Here is a 20,309-nt window from a genome sequence, read left to right as displayed (position 1 = left end):
TTATCTAAAGAGGAATTATCACCCCCCCACCCCCGAACCGTGTTTTTTTTTTTAAATCACCTTCGTGTACCCAAACTGCTACTCTCTCACCCATTTATATGCCTGTCCTCAAGGCTTGTCTTGATCTTGAAACTGTCTTTCTTAGAGAACTCCTTAATTCCCACTGCCACTATCTTCGTTGAGAAGCAGCATTAAAAAAAAACACCTAGTAATTTCAAGAAGTTAAACTCATAAAGCTCTGAGAAGTGGTAGCCTCCAGCCTGGGACTCAAGTGTGCTAGCCGCCAGTCAGGACATCCAAGACCTCTACACCTAAATATATGGAACCCAGACTCTAGGGAATTCATATCCACCCCACCCCCCCCCCCCACCCCACCCCCCCCACCCCCCCCACCCCCCCCAAAAAAGAAAATAAAAAGTTCTACGTGAGTCTCAATTCTTACCCGGTCCCGTATACAACGCAGAATTAGATTCTGCCAGTTCCCTTCTCCGGCAGTGAAGCTTCCAGGTCCTCTTCACTGAGAACTCTGATAAATGTTTAAGTAGTGATCTTTTCTTTCTCGCTTGCCTCCATTGTAACTATAATAGTGCTGCTCTCAGCTGACAGGAAAAACTACCCCATCCGCTGTTGCTGGGAAGCAGTGACGTCACGGCTAGAATTAACTGACCCTGTTTTTTGGGCTTCGCAGACCACGCAGCCTAGAAAGTGAGAAAGAATGAATGGGTGGCGGGAGACGGCAGCTCCTTCCGTCCCGGGCGGAATTCTGCGTCTCAAGTCCAGCGGAACCAGCCCCCCCTGGGGTCGGAACCCCGCAAGGGGCGGCCCCCGCCCCACCTGGAGGCGAGAAAGTGGGTGTGTGCGTGGGGGGTTGGCCAAACTTCCTGTCCCGCTCTCGAGCTGCTTCCGGCGGGAGCCGGAAGACGCTATGTGTGGACGGAATTCGGGACCGGCGCACGGACGGCTGCCCGGGACGGGAAGGTGAGCTTCGGGGTGGTCCAGACCACACCGCTAGCCTAAGTGGTCCCCGAGAGGGTGGAAGCCAGTATCTTCTCTTCGGGGGCTCGGGCCGAACTCGCCCCCGGAAAGGACAAGAAAACCGCCCCTCTTGGGCACCCCTCTGGGATCTGGCGGGCCCGGCAGCGGCTGGTCTGAAGCCCCGCGGTTTCGACCCTTCCCCTCGCGGGGTTTTGGGGCTGACGTTTCGGCCCCTTTGCTTGTTTTGGGGGCCCGAGCATGGGAACAGACCGTCCTGAGAAAGCCGGAGTCAGCGAATCCCCAGGGCGGGGGCTCCCAGCCTGCACCCGCAGCCGGGGCCTGCCCGCGGACCTGAGGCCTCACACCGAGGCTGTTGTACTGCGGGAAAGAGGATGCCAAGGGGACTCTACCCTGGCTCTTTCATCCCAGAGCTACCCTTTTCTACCATACGTCCACTTCCTTTCTGGGTCTAGAAGAAGGACGGCTCCCCACGCTGAGGGGCTGGGCAGGCGGTTTCTCCTTCGCCTGTCATTTCAGGGGTGGGTGGGGGCTGTGAGTGTTTCCAGCCAGTATGCATTTCGCAGGTTGAATTTATCCTCGGAAGTTTCTGCAGAGAAAAGAATCCAATTAGTTTATTAAAGTTTATCTCACTCACGAGGGTCTGAAATGCATTCAGGCACTATTTGGAAGTTAAGTATTATTAACTCGGGACCTAAGAATTTGTACTTCTTCCTCACTTTGGCAAAGGGTCAACACAGCATATTTGCAAAAAAAGAAACATTTTGAAATAAAGTCAGAGACATTGTGTTGTTAGGGAAGGAGAATATGCACCTTTCGTTATCTTAGTGTGAATAGAGTATAGTCAACTGAACTGGCAGTCAGAAGATTGAGGTTTTAGTTTTTAAAGTCTTTCATCTAAGCAGATGTCTAATTTTTACAAGTTACTTAATCTCTAGCTTTTGGCTTTTTTTCCCCTTAGTAAACTAAGGGGTTTACCTATTTATTCAGTAAATATTTCCTGAATGCTTACTTTGTGCACAGCATTGTGCTAGGTTAATGGAAGAAGGATGAATAAACTCCACAAACCTAACCAATGAGAAAAATTTGCATGTAGACAACTAACACCCAAAGGAAGATGAAATAATCGTTAAGGAGAGGTTAAACTGTGTGTTATGAAAACACCAAGGTGAGGACAGATTTGTTCTGATTGGAGCAAAAAAGATCAGACAGCCTTCTTGGTGGAGGTGGCATTTGAGTTGGATTTAAAAGCTGGAAAGGATTGCTCAAGATCAGGACTGGATTGGGGGTGTTTATTACTGGTTGAGGAACTTTCCCAAGTGAAGACCTTGAGCACCGACATAGGTTGGTGTGTTCACTTAATAGCCAGTCCCGTGTGGGCTGGAGTAGAGTTCATTGAGGACTGTAGTGGGTGCTGCAACTGTAACAGTATTTGAGGATCTGTAGAATATTTGAAATGCCCGGCTTAGGGATTTGACTAGTATTCTGACCCAGAACTTTGACTAAGGGGAGTAATATAAGCATTTCTGTGTTTTCCTATGATAACTGGAGTGGTTGTGTAAAAGATGCATTGAAAAGGGGAATTTTAAGGGCAGGGTGGCCACTTAGGAGCCTATTTTAATAGTGTACTCCAAAGATAATGAGAGACCTAAATAGAAATAAATTAGGGGGGAATCAGAACCACTGGGATTGTTTAAATGTGGAGGATGAGAGAGATTGTAGAAGACCTTGAATTTGCAGCTGAGTGGGAGGAAGATTGGGCAATACTTAAAATGGATGGTACAGGAAGAAGAACAGGTTTGGTGGGGGAGATGATAATCTGGATTTTGGACATTGTTAGGTTTGAGGTGCTGTTGGAAATCCATATGGAAGTACTAACAAGCAGTTAGAAATGAAAGTTTGGAGTTCAGAATAGAGGTCAGGAGTTGAGACAAATTTGGGTGTCATTTGCAACGTCATTCATTCGTTATACAAATATTTATTCAGTGTCTACTAAGTGCTTACAGGGAAGCTTGTGTGGAAAAGCCCTTTGTGCTCACAGACAACCTTAGAGCTTCACAGTATCAGAAATGACTCTTGGAGACCTAAATTCCTTATGAATTACATACAGTACTGTGCCAGACACTTAGTGAATAAGACTAGTTCTTGCCCTTGTTTATGGAGTTTATAATTTTGGGGGTATCCAGACAAAAAATGAATACTATATAAAAACGAACGAAAGAATTAGAAATTGTGGTAAGTGCTACAATGGAGACAACAGATAGAAGATAAAGGTGTGGTTATGGCATCGGGGAAAGCCTTTCTAAATGAGTTAATAGCTAAACTGAGCTCTGAAGAATTCAAACAAACAAAAAATACCCAGCTAACCAGTGGAAGAGTGAAAGCATTCATAGATGGAGGAAATACAACATGCAAATCCCTAATATAGGAAAGAGCTTCATGTGTTCAAGGAATTAAGGGAGATTCATTCATCTGGCTGGAGCTTGGTGAGCAAGTAAAGGAGGGTGATTCTAGAATGTGGTTGGAGAGGCAGGAATGGCTCACATAGGTTCTTAGAGGCTGGGATAAGGAGTTTGGATTTTGTCTAGGTGCATTGGAAAGCCTAGAGAAAAGTTTCAAGCAGAGGAGTGACAGGATTCACACTGTAAGATGATATTTACTGCTGTGAAGAGTGGAGAGTGGCAATAGTAGAATCAGGGAGATCAACTTAATAGGCAGGAACAGTATTTTAGGTCAAGAGTTTCTGGTGGCCTGGTGTAGGGTGATGGCAGCATAGAAAGAACTAGGTGGATTTACTATATTTCCTCTTTTAGAGATATAGTCAATAGGACTTGGAACTGGATTGAATACTGGGAGCAAAGGAAAGACAGTAATAAAAATTACTCCTAGGTCGGGTAAATGGTGGTCCTTGAGTAGAGGGTTATAGTGAGAAGGGCTGGCAGGGAATGATGGGAAACAGGCTTCGGAGAAAATTCATTTTGGACACGTTAAAATTGAGATGGCAAGTTAAAGTGTTATGAGATGTCAAGTAAACAATTCTATATACAAATCTGCAGCTCAGAGGAGATATCTGGGCTACAGATAAAAAATTTGGAGATTGTATCATGTAAAGCCACGGGACTGGATGAATTTACACTAGAGAGAACGTGTAGCAAGAAAAGAGGGCCTGAATACTATCCTGAGGACCATTAATATTTAGAGGCTGAGTGGAGGAGGAGTATGGGAGTTATCAAAGGAGACTGGAGAATCGCCCAATAAGGTCGGAGAGAAATAAGGAACATGTATCTTGGAAGCAAAGAGTCGAGTTTGAGGACGGAGGCAGTGCTTCTGAGAGATAATATCAGTTATGGTTCTTTGGTTGCAAGTGACCAGTTTACTTCAGGAGAAGAGGAATTTATAACAAGGATGTGGGCAGCTCACAGGACCAAAGGAAATGCTGAAGGCCCTGGCTGCATAAAGGACAGAAATTTGAGCAGCCCCAGGGGAGGCTGCCGACTGCATTACTGGAATTAATGGGCTGCTGCAGCAGTTTTCCGTCTTCAGTTACTTCTTTTAGGATTCACATTCTGAGGAAAAGTGTCAGATCTGTTCAACATGGGTCAAGTGTCCAAAAATTGGCCAGGGTAGAAAAGAACACCTTAATTTATGGTCGCCAAGAATGTAATCAATGGGGGAGAGGTAGATCCCCAAACAAAATGTGGATCCTGTCACCCAGGCAGACCTGAGTGAATGTAGCACAATCAAAAACAGTAGTTGTCCATTGCAAAGGTCATGTAAGATGAGGATAGCAAAGTGTCCATTGGATTTGGCAACATGCAGATCATTGGTAATCCTACAAGAGACGTTTTGGTGATTGATGGAGTTGGATAGTTACTGGAGGTGAGCAAGTGGAGACAACCCTTTTGGTGAATTTGGCTCTGAAGGATTGTAGAGAAATGGGGAGATGACTGGAATAAAAATCGGAGCTGTGGAAATGGAGCACCCCAAAAGATCCTGGTAAGAAAAGGGGGAAGGCCTAGGGTGAATCCTACTGTTTCTGGCTTCACAATTCTGTATACCAGGTTTTGTTCATCAGTATCTGTTACCACTTTATCATTAGAATTTAATCAACTCCCATAATATGCTGGATATGATATAGAACGTTACCTGATTTTTCTGTTCCTAGCAGTATCATTTTATACCAAAATCTAAACTCTTTTTAAAATTTTAATTTTTGGTCTTTGTGATTCACTATTAGTAGAGTTTTTGTTTTTTAGCCATTATTGACTTGTTCAGGTCTATATCTGTGGTCAGCCACAGGTAGAGATGAAAGGAGCTGAGAAGCAGATTGGCCTGTGGTCAGAGAGACTAGTCCATTTGGTTGAAATCACGTGCTTTATTTTAATCTTTGTGAATAGTGACCAGTTGCGGGCAGCACAGTGTTTCTCAATTTCTTTCCTCTTTTTCTCTCCACCCACCCAGTTCTTTCTAAACTGGGTCAAGTTCAAGCCATTGTCTACCTCCCTCAAGTTAGAGCAGTACTATATTCTGGGCTTTGTTTTCTAGGGTGGAATCACTTTGCTTTTTAGAGAATAACACAATGATGCTTTGTTTTGTTTATTAGGCAGAGTAATAAAAGGCCCTGGTCATCTTTCCCTTTGGAATACACTTCCTTCTGTGTGGCAGTCAGGACTGAAGCAAGAAACCTGAATTACCTCTGTTCCCCTGTTGCTTGTTGACTTTACTTTGGATTAGTTTTTCCTCCCCAAAATTTCCCCATGTAGCCTGCATTGGTTTTAGGCCATCTCTACCATAGGGAAATGGTGTTACCATTAATTCCTTTCTAGTATGTGAGAGTTCTGCATTGGAGTTTGGGACCAGAAACTTACCTTCTTTGCTGGTCATTGCCTAGTATTGCCTAGTGTGTAGTCTTTTCCTCTGCAGACCTCAGAGGGAGAGCTCGAGGACAGGATTCCAGTAATCTCAATTTCACCAGGACTCCTAACAATAATAATTGCTGATTGTTTGTAATATACATTGACAGAAATTTTATATCTATGGCTTTAAATTTTATGGCTGATTCTGTGTTTAACGTATATATTTTTGACATTTTGAAGGTATTTTAATAGTTGTACAATCTGTGGGATACAACCTGTTGTTAGTAGTTTGTGAGATCAGTTTAGTGGGTCTTATTTAAAAAATAATTCAGAGTGCATGAGCATAGTATAGATTAGTATTGTTTCATGAAAATATTGTTTATGTGTGTCTGTGTGTGTTTCATTTGCTGGGTTATAATGGAAAATGTATCTTACTGTCGGTTACAGTCAAAAAAGTTTGAAAACCACATAGGAAATTAGGACTCAGTAATAAAAGGTAGAGTTCTTAACCTTTAATAGTATACTAAGCATTTGATAGATTTATTTGTTTCTTAAGCACTTATGCAAAACTATTTCTGAAGAATTTTATGATTATTTTTATTGACTGATATACATATAATCCTAGAATAGATCAATGTCATTCCGGTATTTCAGATGAGTTTCTTAGGGCTAAGAAAATGAGTAGCTTGCATAGGTCTCAACCAACAAGTCAGAGGCCGAATTTAGATTCCTGCTTTAGAGACCTTGGATTTTTAAAACTTATTTCAGCTTCTTTATTTAACTTGTTCAGATACTTAGTGTTAATGCATAATTTGCTGGATGATGTTAAGTGTACTGCAGAAAAAGAATGCAGCTTATCAAACTTCAGTTTCCAGGATTTGTTTATTTGGTTAAAAACAGAAGGAGAGTTGTTCTCGGGGCAGTCCTGATTATAGAGACCGCTGTTGTCTTAAATCTGCTTTGCTATTGTTGAGTTCTCTACTTATTCCTAAAACTTCTCAGGCTTCTTGTTCTTTGCTTTGGTTCATTGCAAAGGTTTATTGCCTGCATTCTTTTAACCCCTAGGCTGACTGTGGTATGGCATATTCAATAATAGCAGTGGCAGGGTCACTGGATTTCTAAAAAAATATTTGCTAGACCAAGAATTTTTTTTTTAAAGCAGTCCAATATGCTTTAATGGCCTTAGGGAACCATGTAACACAGTAAAATTTAGTTGTTGTAGGGTCTGAACGGTACGACTTAGATCAAATTCCTGGGTTTCTGAGATCTGTGTGGTTGTGAACTCTTTATCTATAGCCAAGATTCCTAAGATTCCTTATTTATGATTTGTGGAAAATACAATTCGATGGGCCTGGCCTTGGTTGCTGATAATTAAATGTCGTCTCTTCTATTATTTATGGAGCAAAATTAGTGATTTTTCTATTTAAAAGGAAATAAGAATATAAATTTTGCCTGTCTACCAGCTAAAGATACAAAATAAACGTGAACAAATATTACTGTCCATATTAAACAACTCTGGGTGCTGTAGGTGACTGTTCGGTATACTGCCTTTTTAATCTCTTATGTTAATCAAAAGCATAAGAAAGCCGGGAAGAAATTGCCTCTGAGATCCATAATTATCTTGAAAATAGCTCCCCTTTGAGTAAGAGCAGTGCCTTTCACTCCAGTGTCATGTGAATTGCATTTAAATGAAAAACATTGCATTGGACCCCCCCTCCCAATGGTGGCAAATTACTTTTATTATAAATATTTTAAATATACTCAAACATAAAGCTAGGTTGTCCTTATCCCTCCTATGCTGAGTCCTTATAGCTCCTAATGAACTATAAAATCAAAACAAATTTACAAATAGTTCAATAATAGTGGTGCCAGGGTCAGTGGATTTCTAAGATACATATGCTGAACAAAATTGTTTTCTTTAGCAGTGTAATACGTTTTGATGGCCATAGGGAACCATGTACATTGTAAAATTTAGGTTATCAGGATTATGTCAGTTGTTGCTATGGGTTTATAGTTTTACAAGAATAAGGATACAGATGTAAATGACACCATAGAACAAGAAAATTCAAATTAACATTCATATTATGTGATAGAAATGTTTTGCTAAAATGAAATAATGTGATGTTGAACTTAACAGCAGAAAAACTTAGCCTTGGATTTATATTTATTTCATGTGTTTCTAAATTTGAACTTTTGTAATACTAATGCAGAGGATATCATACAAGGTAGTATTTATAATGTCAAGGCATTGTTAAGCAGTTTATAATAATCAGGTCTTATATTTAACCAAAGCTGACTGAAGTTCTTAAATGCCAACATTAATGAAGTATTGTTTGATAATTTTGTAGAGTTAGAGTTGCCTTGTTCAATTGAAGATAAGATTTGCATGGCTAGTAAAAAGATAACACACAGAATGGGGGTGAGTTTGTGCAGATCATATATCTGATAAGGTAGTTTTATCTAGAATATATAAAGAACTCTTACAATGCAATAATAAAAAGACAGTTTAAAAATGGGCCACCAACCTGAGTTAGCATTTCTTCAAAAAAGATGCACAGGTGCCCGATAAGCACATGAAAAGATGCTCAACATCATTAGCTATCAGGTAATGCAACTCAAAACTACGGTGAGGTACCACTTCACACCACTAGGATGGCTATGATAAAAAAGGCAGATAATAAGTGGTGGTGAGGATGTAGAGAAATTGGATTGCAAAATGGTACAAGCACTTTGGAAAACAGCCTGGTAATTCCTCAAGAGGTTAAACATAGAATTACCATGTGACCCAGCAATTCCACTCCTAGATATATACCCAAAAGAATGAAAACATGTCCACACGACAACTTGTACGTGAATGTTCGTGCCAACATTAAGCGTAATAGCCAAATTGTATAAACAGCCCAAATGTGGAAACAACCCAAAGGTCCATCAGCTGATGAATTGATAAATAAAATGTATATCCATACAATAGAATATTATTCGGCAATAAAAAGAAATTAAGTATTGATATGTGCTACAACAAGGATAAACCTTGCTAAGTGAAAGTAGCCAGGCACAATAGATCACATACATAATGCCATTTATACGAAAGTTCCAGAATAGGTATATCCATACAGACAGGATGTAGATTAGTAGTTGCCTAGGCCTGGTTGGGGGAGGGTTTGGGAGGAAACGAGGAGTGACTACAATGGGTGCAGGGTTTCTTTTTGGGGTGATGAAAATGTTGTGAAATTGTGGTTATGGTCACACAACTATGAATATTCCAAAAATAATTTAATTGTACTCTTTAAATGAGTGAATTGTGTGATACGTGAATTATGTCTCAGTGAAGCTGTTGTTTAAAAAAAGATTGGCATTGCAGTTTTGAAATCTGTTAAATGAGTGACTGGAATTGGGAATAGAATTGAATTGAATTGCGTATTTGCCATCACTCTTGCAGCTAATGTACACATAGCGAGTTGCTGTGTTAAAGATGAGCTCCACACAGTACATTTGATGTGCTGTACGTACAGAGTGCTCTCATAGAGATTCTTTTGAGGTCAGCCTGCCTATTCTACTATATCTGACTATTCTCTCTTTTTTTGGTACAGCATGCATACAAACCACAAATTTGGGCACCAAAATTATATGGGAGTATTCAGTTTTAATGTAGATACCCATTTGTTCCAGAAGTGCTTGTGCTTTTTTTTTTTTTTTAAGATTATCATTTAAATGAAAACACTAAAATAAAAGGGTGTCGTTGATAACCATGGACCATTGAGAAATGGTGATCTAGAGGTGACTCTTAAACTATGAGAGGTGGTAGCTTCCTTCTCTAAGTTGTACTTACAGCTTTGCAAAAATGTCTAAGATCTATATCTGATTTTTCCCTTGTTCAGGGCATGTATTCATATCCTTAATTTTTTTTGTTTTTCATTAGGTAAGGATAACAGAAGCCTATCCTTGGAGCCAGCACCATTAGTTTCTAAAATAACCTAACAAATATGAAGACAATAAACAGTTGTCTAGTTTCTTAGAAATTTTACAATCCTGGAATCTCAAAATTGGAGAAACCTTAAGGGAAACCTAAACAAACATTTGGTAATTTCTTGACTTCCTGAGATGAGCTGGAATTGAGGAAAAGGAATTCTTAAACCCTGGTGATTCAAGATCAGACCTAGAAAGATGTAATCACTATTCATGCCAACCTGCTCTGCGTGTTGGAGTCTGGCTCTGAGCTTAATAACTCGGGCAAGTGATATCCTGAGCCTTGGACCTTCCTTTGTAAAAGGAGGGATGGATAAACCACACTGAGCTATTAGAATGCTTGAATAAGAAAAATGTATCTGAAAGGAAGAGTCGAAGATTTATGACACTTCGTTTTATGTGGGAAACTTGAAAGGAGCACTTTTATTTACATTTTGTAAAATTTTTTTTTTTTTGTAATGAAATATGTGGGTTTCTGGCAGCTAACTAGGGGGAGAGGGAGGAACTAACAGGGCAATAACATTTATTCAGGTACTTCTAAATGTTTTTGTAGAGGAAGTCTATCATAGTCTAACTTCCCACTTTCCCTTGGTACTAATTGAAAACTCCCATCCTGGGTACATTTTACACTGCATGATCACTTTTTGTATAATAGTGCTTCCAATTTTAACAACAAGTATACAAAATAAAGTGGACTCACTTGTGAAAATCCTGAAAAAATCTTAAGCTATAAGAAAGTAAGAATTTAGGCCAGGCTCGTGTTCACATTCAGCTGCGCTTTACAGCCCAGGTATCTCTGCATTACCAGCACCGGCCACGGGAGCTACAGGGATAGTGCAGGGGGATTCCAGAAGCCGGGAAACGGACTCAGTGGCCTCTAAGGATGTGGTTGTCTGGAAGAGTGGGTTTTACTGGATACCTCACAGAAGAAGCTGTAGGGATGTGATGTGGGAAACCTTCAGGACCCTGGCCTCAATAGGTGAAGAATGGGAAGATCATGACATTGAAGATCATTACAAAAATGAGAAAAAACTAAGAAGTCATAAGATAGAGGCCTCTGTGAAAGTAAAGAAGGTAGTCAATGTGGAAGAAAACTTCAGCCTCATTCCAAATCTAAATTTGAAGAAGAAAACTTCTAGAGTAAAACCGTGGGAATACAGTGTGTATGGAAAAATCTTCATGAATCATTCATCCAATAATAGACATACCAGATTGCACACTGGACATAAGCCCCCTGAGTATGAGAAATATAGAGGAATAAAACACATAAATGTAAAGTATTTGGCAGAGTCTTCAGTTATCTTCACTTTTTTGAAAAACATGAAAGAAATGACAATGGAGAGACGTCCCTTACATGTAAAGAAGGTGGGAAAGCCTTCATGTCATGTAAAACCCTGCAGAGACACATGATGACGCATAGTGCACATGGTCCTTGCAAATATAGGGTCATAAAACTTCTAGTTCTTTGACTTCACTTAAAATATGTGAGAGAACCCATATAGGAGAGAAGTCCTATGAATGTAAACACTGGAAAAGCCTTCAGTTGCTATAAAAGTTTTTAAAGACATGAAAGAAATCATACTGAAGAGAAAACCTGTCAGTGTAAAAGTAGTAAAGCATTCAGGTATCCCAGTTATCTTCAAATAACATGAAAGAACTTGCACCTCAGAGAAACCCTATGAATGTACAGAATGAGAAAAGGCCTTTAGATCTCACAGTGCTTTACAAACACATGAAAGGACTCATACAGTAGAGAAACCCTATGAATGTAAACATATAAAACCTTCACTTGTCACACAGCCATTCAAACACACATGAAAATGCATGCTGGAATCAGTGGAAGGAATATGGGATAGCATTCACTTGGCTTAGTTTGTGTCAAAGACATGAAAGAACTCACACTGGCGAGAAACCCTATGAACGTACACAATGTGGTAACGCCTACAGAGAACACAGTTTCTTACAAGGACAGGAAAGGACTTATATGGAGAAAAACCCTATGAATTGAAGGAATGTGGCAAAGCCTTCATTTGTAAAAAAAAAAAAAACAAAAAACAAAAAACTTTGAATACATGTGAGAATGCACACTGGAGAGAAACCATATAAATGTGAAGAATGTGGGAAAACCTTCAGTCATCCCTGTTCCTTCCAAAGGCATGATAGGACTCACTGAACAGAACCTCTTGAATGAAAATAATGTGGGAAAGCCTTCAATTGGCCCACATTCTTACATGTGGAATCTCCCACCGAAAAGAAAAATTTAAACCATCTGAGAAGGCTTAATATAAATTAATTCATGTTTAATGTTCCAGAAAACTTTCAAAATTAAAGAATTGTTATTAAAATTATAAATAAATTATGTTTACCATCTTTTTAAAAAAGGAAAGTAAGAATTTAAAACAGGGACAAAACACCTGTGTCACAGTCCTGAGAGTACTACTTTTTGGAAACACCAAATTTGGAATGACTGTATAACTATTTTTAGAAAAGTTGGAAAATTGAGAAAAGAAAAAAAGTCATACCAGCTTACCACCTAATATAGCTACTATCACAGCTATGTGAATTTTGTTTTACTTTTTCCTATAATATTTTAACTAGATTTAATATTAGCAAGTGTGTCAGTTTGTGTTTTATTTTTGCAATTTAACACGTCATTAGCATTTTTCTTTGTTGCATTGTTTTCATAACAATATTTTAAGTGACAGTGCCATAATTTAATCAACACTCTTAAATGTTGGATCTATATGTGTATTTATATGTTGCTTGCAGTTGTTGATTATCACAGATGATAACATGAAAATATTTGGGGCATGTATTTAAGCTTTCCCATATTTAAGATCTTTTCTTAGATTATTAGAAGTAGAAATTCTACATCAAACTTTTTATAGGTTTTAATACCTATTGTGCTTGTCCTATTTTAAAGCAAGTGTTTAGGCTGAATTCTTTATTTGCTTGCTTGTTGTGATTTTTGGATATGTAAACAAGTGTTTTCCTACATTTTTCCTCTGCTTTTAATATTCTCTCTCTCTCTCTCTCTCTCTCTCTCTCTCTCTCTCTCTCTCTCTCTCTCTCTCTCTTCTCTCTTTTAGGTTAAATTGATTACCCACCCAGCACAGCATCTTACAGGAAAAACATAGCATTTCCTAGAGGAATATGAGCATAATAGGAAAGTGTCATTGACTCCGAATTAAAATTTTAATCTGTGCTCTGAACAGCTGCAGGATTTGGAAGCTGAATCAATGTTATCAGATGAGTTAGAATCCAAACCAGAGGTGAGCCCAGTCAGCTTGTCTCCTTTTCTTTGGTGGGCTATGTTCCAAAGTGTCCTCATTTAGTTCAGAGATCAGCTTTTTCTGTAACGAGCCAGATAGTAAAGTTTTAGGCTTTGTGGGCCACATGGTTTTGGTCGTAACTATTAGTTTATTATTTTTCTATTTCTAAGTACTTTCTCAAAGATTTAAAAATTCTGTTTTTACATCTTGTGACTTTTATTTTTTTAAAATAACTAAAATTATACATCTAGGTAGTTACATAATAACAAAACTTTATTTTATATATATGGCATGTATGTGTATGTGTGTACACGTATGTAAATGTTTACTACCACAAACCATTCTTTTATTAATTTTGTGTACTTTTGAAAGTATTTTCTTTCCAAATGTGATTAGTGGACTTAAACATTTAAAGTTTTTATTTACTTTTCTCATTTTAATTTTAGGACATGTGTGTTGCATAATCGAAAGGTTACTGAATTTGGAATCAGATTACTGGAGTTTGAAGGCTGATACTGCTTCTAACTAGTCATGTGACCTTAGAAAAGTCATTGTCTTCAACTTGATTCTTATCTTTAAAATACATGTTCAATTTTACCGAGTTATAGTTAGGATTAAAAGAGGCAATACACAGAAAAGTACTTTTTGTAAAATGTAATCAGTACAATGTGGTTGAATTTTTAAAAGCCATCATTTAAAAATATAATTTTTATCATTTCTCTGGTGGAAGGTGACAGAGGTTAAATTAATTATATAATTTAGCCTTTCTCTAGAAGAGAGGACTTGATATAAATAACTTAAAATGTTATTTTATCATTAATCTAGTTTTTCTATGAATATGGCTGAGACTAGTGAGCAATCAAGACTTAATTACACCATCATCTTTTCGTAAATTGTCCTTTGGTAAGTTACATCATCATCTTTTGGTTTCGATCCATTTCTAACAACCTGTATTTCTCAATGTTGCCCCCCCACCCCAGCTCCTGGTACAGTTTGTTCAGAATACGTCCATCCCATTGGGACAGGGGCTAGTAGAATCAGAAGCTAAAGATATTACTTGCTTGTCCCTCCTTCCGGTGACTGAGGCCTCAGAATGCAGTCGGCTGATGTTACCAGGTAAAAATTATGATCACCACAGATAAGATAAATGAGTCCTAGGCTTACTCCGTGGTACTGGTGGAATGGGATAACAGACTTTATAACTGGTGGGAACTATCAAAATTAGGAATCATGGAGAAAAAACAGCCATGGGAGTCATAAGTGCATTGGTAGTTTAAGCCATAGGAGTGGATATGATCACCCATAGAGTGTGAGAGTAAGAAGAAGGCTAAGGCACAACATCTGGGACTCCCTGTTCAAGGTACAGGTAAGACAGGAGAGCCTGGGAAGGAGGAGGAAGGAAAGGCCAGCGGAGTACGTATGAGGAGTATTGGCATAGAGGGCAGGCATGGAGCCCAAGGGAATCGTCAGTGTGTCAGGTGTTCCTAAGGCCCAGTGAGATGGAGTCAGCAAGGCCATTGTTGAGATGAGCAGGACTTGTTCCATGGAGAGGGGGGTGGAAAGCCAGGCTGCAGTGCTTTGAGGTATCAATGCAGGCGAAATACAGCTGAGGAAGTAACTGTACTTTGTAAAGATTCTTCTGCTTATGGGAGGGAAGGATGTAAGTAGATGGAAGAATTCTAAGATTTGAAATATGTACGAGCGGTTTTATGCTAAGAGGAAAGAGCCAGTTAGAGAAGCAGCAGAAAGAGTGGATAATTAGTGAGGAGGCTTCAGGATAGGTAGAATGAAGTACTAACAGATTGCTGAGCATGTGTAGTGAGATTAGCTTTGGATGGGAAGAGGGTGATCTTATCACTTGACTGGAAGCAAGGAGAGCATTAGTTTTGGATGCAGTGAATTCTTTGTTTTCTGATCCTTTTAAAATTTGGAAGATTAATGTTAAATTGGGGGAAGGTGAATATTACCCTGTTGGTGACAACTTATTTGTTACAAAGTCTTCTGCCTTTGATAAAGATGAATAAAACCCCTGAAAACATTGGCTGCTTCAGCACTGTAGTGTAATTCCTCATTTTATTGCAAACAAAACCTTTGTAATTAATCCCCTCCCTTATAATAAAGTTCTAGAAAGTCTTCTGATTATTTCTTTACATCTAGTGTAAACCCAGAGTGATAATGAAATATATTGATGATTCTATAAAATTTCAGTTACTTCTCAGGCTGTTTTTTCCCCCCTTACTCACCAGAACTGTCATACGTATGTTATATAAATGAAAGGAAGTTATCTCTCCCCAAGGAAAATAATTTTAAATTTAGGTTCTATTTTAAGTTAGTATTCATTGTATAACCATATTTTTCAAGGGAAAAGGACTGATTTCTGGCCTCAAAAGGACAAGGATCTGTCTATAAGGCCAGTTGTGGATGGTTGGTTATTAGTTACAGCCAAGTGTCAGAGGATTCTGTCCCCCACTTTTTGGCTTACTCCCTTTAGAACTTAAAGCCATCCCTCTGTTCTTTTCTGAGGCAAATTTTGTATTTGTAAAATGAAAATGCTGTCTGTCCCTGTAAGGGTGTGAAATACCAAAGGATATTACAAGGGCATTAGGTGCTACATCAAGATGGTGGGCTCACTGGAGATAAGTACTACATAAAACTGTGGTATTTTCCCTTTACTAGATGATACTCCAAATCATACTAACTCCTCCAAGGAGGTTCCTTCCTCAGCTGTGCTGCGAAGCCTTCAGGTGAATGTGGGCCCAGACGGAGAGGAGACGAGGGCTCAGACAGTACAGAAGTCCCCGGAGTTTTTGTCCACTCCAGAGTCTCCTAGCTTGTTGCAAGATCTACAACCAAGTGATAGCACTTCTTTTATTCTTCTTAACCTAACAAGAGCAGGTATATATATATTTTTTTATCCTTTTCTGAACTCAGCTCATGCTTAAGAAACATTGGGAGTGGGGCATATTTAGCTCAGTCATATTAAAATGGAAAGGAGTTTTATTATTTTGGAGAATTGGTGTAAGGAGTGATCAGTTCAATGTGGAGTGAGAGGGGGCGGACTCTAGGATGACTCAGAAGTTTCTTGTTTGAGAAATTAGATAGGTGGTGCCTTTCACCGAGCTAGTGAACACTGGAAGAACGGGGCTGGAGGGAAGATGATTGGTTCCGGTTTGTGCCTGTTGATGCTGAGATATGGGAGGGGCATTCGGGAGGAGGTGTCTTTTAGAGTTAGAAAGAGAAATCTAGAGTTCTAGAGAGGTCTGCTGTGAAAGAAGTAGTTTTGGTGCTTAGCAGCATCCAGAAAATGTCTGAAACAATGAGCATGGATTCTTTGATTCAGGAATAATCTGAAGCATAAACAGAAAATTAAGCAAATCTGGGACCCTGAAAAAATTTTTTACAAGGGTAACAGAAGAACAGGAAGGAGTTGCTAGAGAGGGATAAAGAAAACAGAATGAGAGTCGTGTGGGGCAAGCCAAGGGAGTAAAATGTTTTAAATAAGAAAGGGTACTAACTCATGCCGAATACTTCAGGATGGGCTAGTGAGATGAGAACTGGGAAGTGTACGTTTGGTGACCTTACTTAGCAAGAGCAATTGTTACTGTGGTACTAGAGTTGTAGGCTGGAGTTAAAGAGAAGGGAGTGGATGACAGCTAAGAAAGTGGATACACAAGTTAGAAGTTACACTTGTCAAGAAAATTGACTTTGAAGGAGAAGGTGATAGTTAGAGAAGTACTTGTGGTTGTCTGTTCTTTTGTAAAAAATAAAGATTGAACATATTTGAGCTTGGATAGATTTAAAGGCTGTAAGGGAGGCTGTAAGCTGGCCAGTAGAGAGGAATGGGTTGCAGATGGGAGAGAGGAGACAACTGAAGGATACAGGAGGGGAAAACTAAAGGATAGGATTGGGATATTAGAGGTGAGGGTTAGCCTGGTTTTGAGGAAGGATAGCTTTGCCTCTGAAATGGGAGGAGGTAAGATAAAGACAGACCTGTAGGCTGAAAGTGGAAAGGTGATAACCTAATCTTATGTGAGAACTGAAGCTTGAGGTGAGAGGTAAAGATCTGGAATAGCTGACTCAGGACACACAGGGTTTCTGAGCCAGGGCCAATCAAAGGATTACTTGATGGCTAACTGTCACATATCTTCTTGTTTCTTCCAGGTCTGGGCTCTTCAGCTGAGCACTTAGTATTTGTACAAGATGAGGCAGAGGATTCAGGGAATGATTTCCTCTCTAGTGAGAGCACAGACAGTAGCATCCCGTGGTTCCTCCGGGTTCAGGAGTTGGCCCATGACAGTTTGATTGCTGCTACTCGTGCACAACTGGCAAAGAATGCAAAAACCAGCAGCAATGGTGAGATTCCTGCGGCCTTTTCCCGTATTCTCTGCAGAGATTTTGATAATGCAAGGCAATGGCTATGTTTTGAGTGGTATATAATCCAAGTTGTTTTACTGGTTTGAGCAGAGGGCTAGAAATATGTAAATTGTCTTATTTTCTAGAAAATAGCCATGCCACGTTTGTGTGCAGAATCACCTACTAGTCTCAATTGTCAGCTTTAAATAATGTACAGAGCCCCATTTAAAGGAAAAAATTTTTCACAGATCTCGAATTGTTTTTATTTTAATGTTCCTTACACCTACAGCCTTTACACCATTATGAAAACACTTGTATCAACCAATAGAAATAAAACTACAAAACCAATGAAAATAAAATTAAGTCAGTTGACATGATGTATTGCTGAAGCTAAATTGTTGTTCATGGCAATTTAGCAATTAGCCATGAGGGCTGTAGTACTATTTCTTTTGAGTTCAGCGTGTCTGTGTTACTTACTGTGCCCTTTTCTCTATCCATTAATTTCCAAAATGTGGGCCTTGGATCATCAACATCACCTGGGAACTTAGAAATGCAGATTCTCAGGCCCTAGCTACTGAATCAGAAACTTGAATCTTTTAGGAAGTCCGCTTGGTGGTTCCGATGCATGTTAAAGCTTGAGGACCATGGCTATATTCAAACCACTCCTAAAGCACTGCAAAACCTTTGCCTGTGTAGCATGCCAAAATGCTTTTTGCCTCTGTATTTTCTCACTAACCTGTGACAATTAAGGTAATAAAACAAGTTATTAAAGTAAGGTACAACACTGTCATCACAAACCAAGCTTAAGCTGAAATCTTATGTCAGTACATAGCTGTTTGGAGCTCATGCGGACAACCGAGAATATGCTTATGATTTTTTGATTACCATGCAAATAAAAATTAAAAATTAAAATATTTCTCATGCAGAGCTCAAGGATCCCTGAGAAAATTTCAGAATATTTCCTGTTTTAGGAGTATTAACCTCTTTCCTGTGTAGAGAACTCCAAATTTCTGTTAGTTTTCAAAATAAGTTCTGCTTGTGACTGCCATGGTATTGCTTAGAATGGCTTATGGTACCATTTTGGGGGAGCTCTGAAGTTCAAGTTCTTCCTGAGATGCTTTTGCTGATCTCTGGGTCCTGAAACCTTCAGCATCTCCACATTTCATTGAGGAACTAGTGCCATATTTGCCAATGAGAAGCAATGTAGGGAGGGAACTTGGGATTTGGACTCTGGGGACCTGAGATCCAGAGCTGTTATCATCATTTGTTAGTTCCCTGTCTGGGGAATTTAACCTCCCTTAGCTTCAGTTTTCTCGTGTTCAGAGCATAGAGATCAAGTAGCTTACCTTATTGGGTTGTTTTAGAGATTAAATAAGATTCTATCTGGGAAATGTTTTATAAGCAGCAAAGCATTGTGTGGATGTTTTTTATTAGTCTCAAAATATGTTACTTTGCTACTTAACAACTACCCGATATGCTTGACTATGAGGTGAGTCCAAATATGTGATAATTTTCATGTTCTCAATGAAATAATTCCCTAATAGCCCTTTTTGGGGACTAACTTAGAGATATAAATATTTAGGCATGTAGATAAAATTAAACATTGTAAATTGTTGTTTGAAAATTTTATTTGTTACATATTTTAAATCACTAAATATATTAATTTAATGTTGCTCTTTACCCACTAACATGTAATGGAATTTTATTCAATAGTTCAATGCATTTAAACAAATAACTTTGTCATTACTGAAACCACTTGGTGAGTCATCTAGCACGGTTTATCGAAGTACATCCACATCCATCTAAGTTGATTGAGATACAGAAATATTTTAATTTTGTGTTTGAATTATAGCAGGGGTAAGCAAAGGCTAATGGGCCAAAATACCTACCTGTTTTTGTAAATAAAGGTTTATTGGGACACAAACATGGCCATTAGTTAAAGTTGTGTATGGCAACTACCATGGATGGCAAAGTTCTATAATTGTGACAGAGACCATAAAGGTATCAAAGCCAAAAATATTTACTATGTGGCCCTTTGTAGAAAAAGTTTACTGATACCCTCACTGGAAGTTTTATCCCAAATGCAAAGACTCACATAACTGTAGCATCTTTAAAGTATTTATAGTTGTTACTCAACTTGTACAATATGAGGTGTTGAATTTTTTGTCTCTGTCTTTTTTTTTTTTAATCAGTACATCAGATGACCTCTAAATAGCCAAAACTATCATTGATGGAAGTCATTTTAAGTTAATGTGTCTTCTGCAAATAGTATTTGTTTTTTTCAAAAACAAAGTAATTGAGGGAGCACTCCTTTAAAGTGCTTTGTAGCGTTCCACACAGGACTCAAATACAAGGCAACTCTTTGCTGAGGGATTTTCTTCTGTTTTATGATTATGTCAGTGTTCTCATTGTGTCTACGTAATTGAATGCACAAAGCCCCACTGTCACAGGTTTAAATTTCTGGCCTAGTGAAAGGTTTCTACAGACCTTTCATTGGAAATTAATTAGCTGGAACTTGGAGTTGGGAAATTTCCTTTACAGTGTGTGCTGTTTATGTACAAGTAAAAAAATAAAAATAAAAAAAATTATGTGGGATGATATTTAAAAAGACAAAGTTAATATTAACTAGCAGAAAGCATCTTAGATTTCACTTTGACCTTGGGGCAGTTAGTTTTGTGACTATCATTTGGTGAAGTACAACAAGGAGAATGTAGGGAAGGAAAAGAATAAGATTAATAGACAAGACAGAAACTGCTTTGATCAGTGGTCAGGTTCCAGGGAGTGGGTCCAACATATCCAACTCTTGGATTTTGAGGGACATTTAAAAATATAAATCTTATTCCTGAGGTATGTATAGTGGAAAGATAAA

General features: G+C 38.8%; 1 protein-coding gene across 3 annotated transcripts in view; it reads left to right on the top strand.

The window, feature by feature from the left end:
• The first annotated feature begins 838 nt into the window (after positions 1-838).
• Positions 839-20,309, top strand: part of ZNF410 (zinc finger protein 410) — a 36,485-nt gene continuing 17,014 nt past the window's right edge. For 2 of the 3 annotated variants that reach the window (XR_004423259.1, XM_033108983.1), the window contains exons 1-5: positions 839-978; positions 12,905-13,087; positions 14,068-14,203; positions 15,764-15,982; positions 17,249-17,440. Coding sequence is in view for 2 of the 3 variants with exons in the window: in XM_033108983.1 (XP_032964874.1) it covers positions 13,055-13,087; positions 14,068-14,203; positions 15,764-15,982; positions 17,249-17,440 (580 nt within the window). In the remaining variant the exon portion in view is untranslated. The remainder of the gene's footprint in view (positions 979-12,904; positions 13,088-14,067; positions 14,204-15,763; positions 15,983-17,248; positions 17,441-20,309) is intronic. The other variant, XM_033108982.1, reaches the window with a different exon arrangement.

The sequence above is a fragment of the Rhinolophus ferrumequinum genome, chromosome 6, assembly GCF_004115265.2.
Source record: "Rhinolophus ferrumequinum isolate MPI-CBG mRhiFer1 chromosome 6, mRhiFer1_v1.p, whole genome shotgun sequence".
In the NCBI taxonomy this organism is placed as follows: domain Eukaryota; kingdom Metazoa; phylum Chordata; class Mammalia; order Chiroptera; family Rhinolophidae; genus Rhinolophus; species Rhinolophus ferrumequinum.
This window is presented reverse-complemented; position numbering and strand designations above follow the sequence as displayed.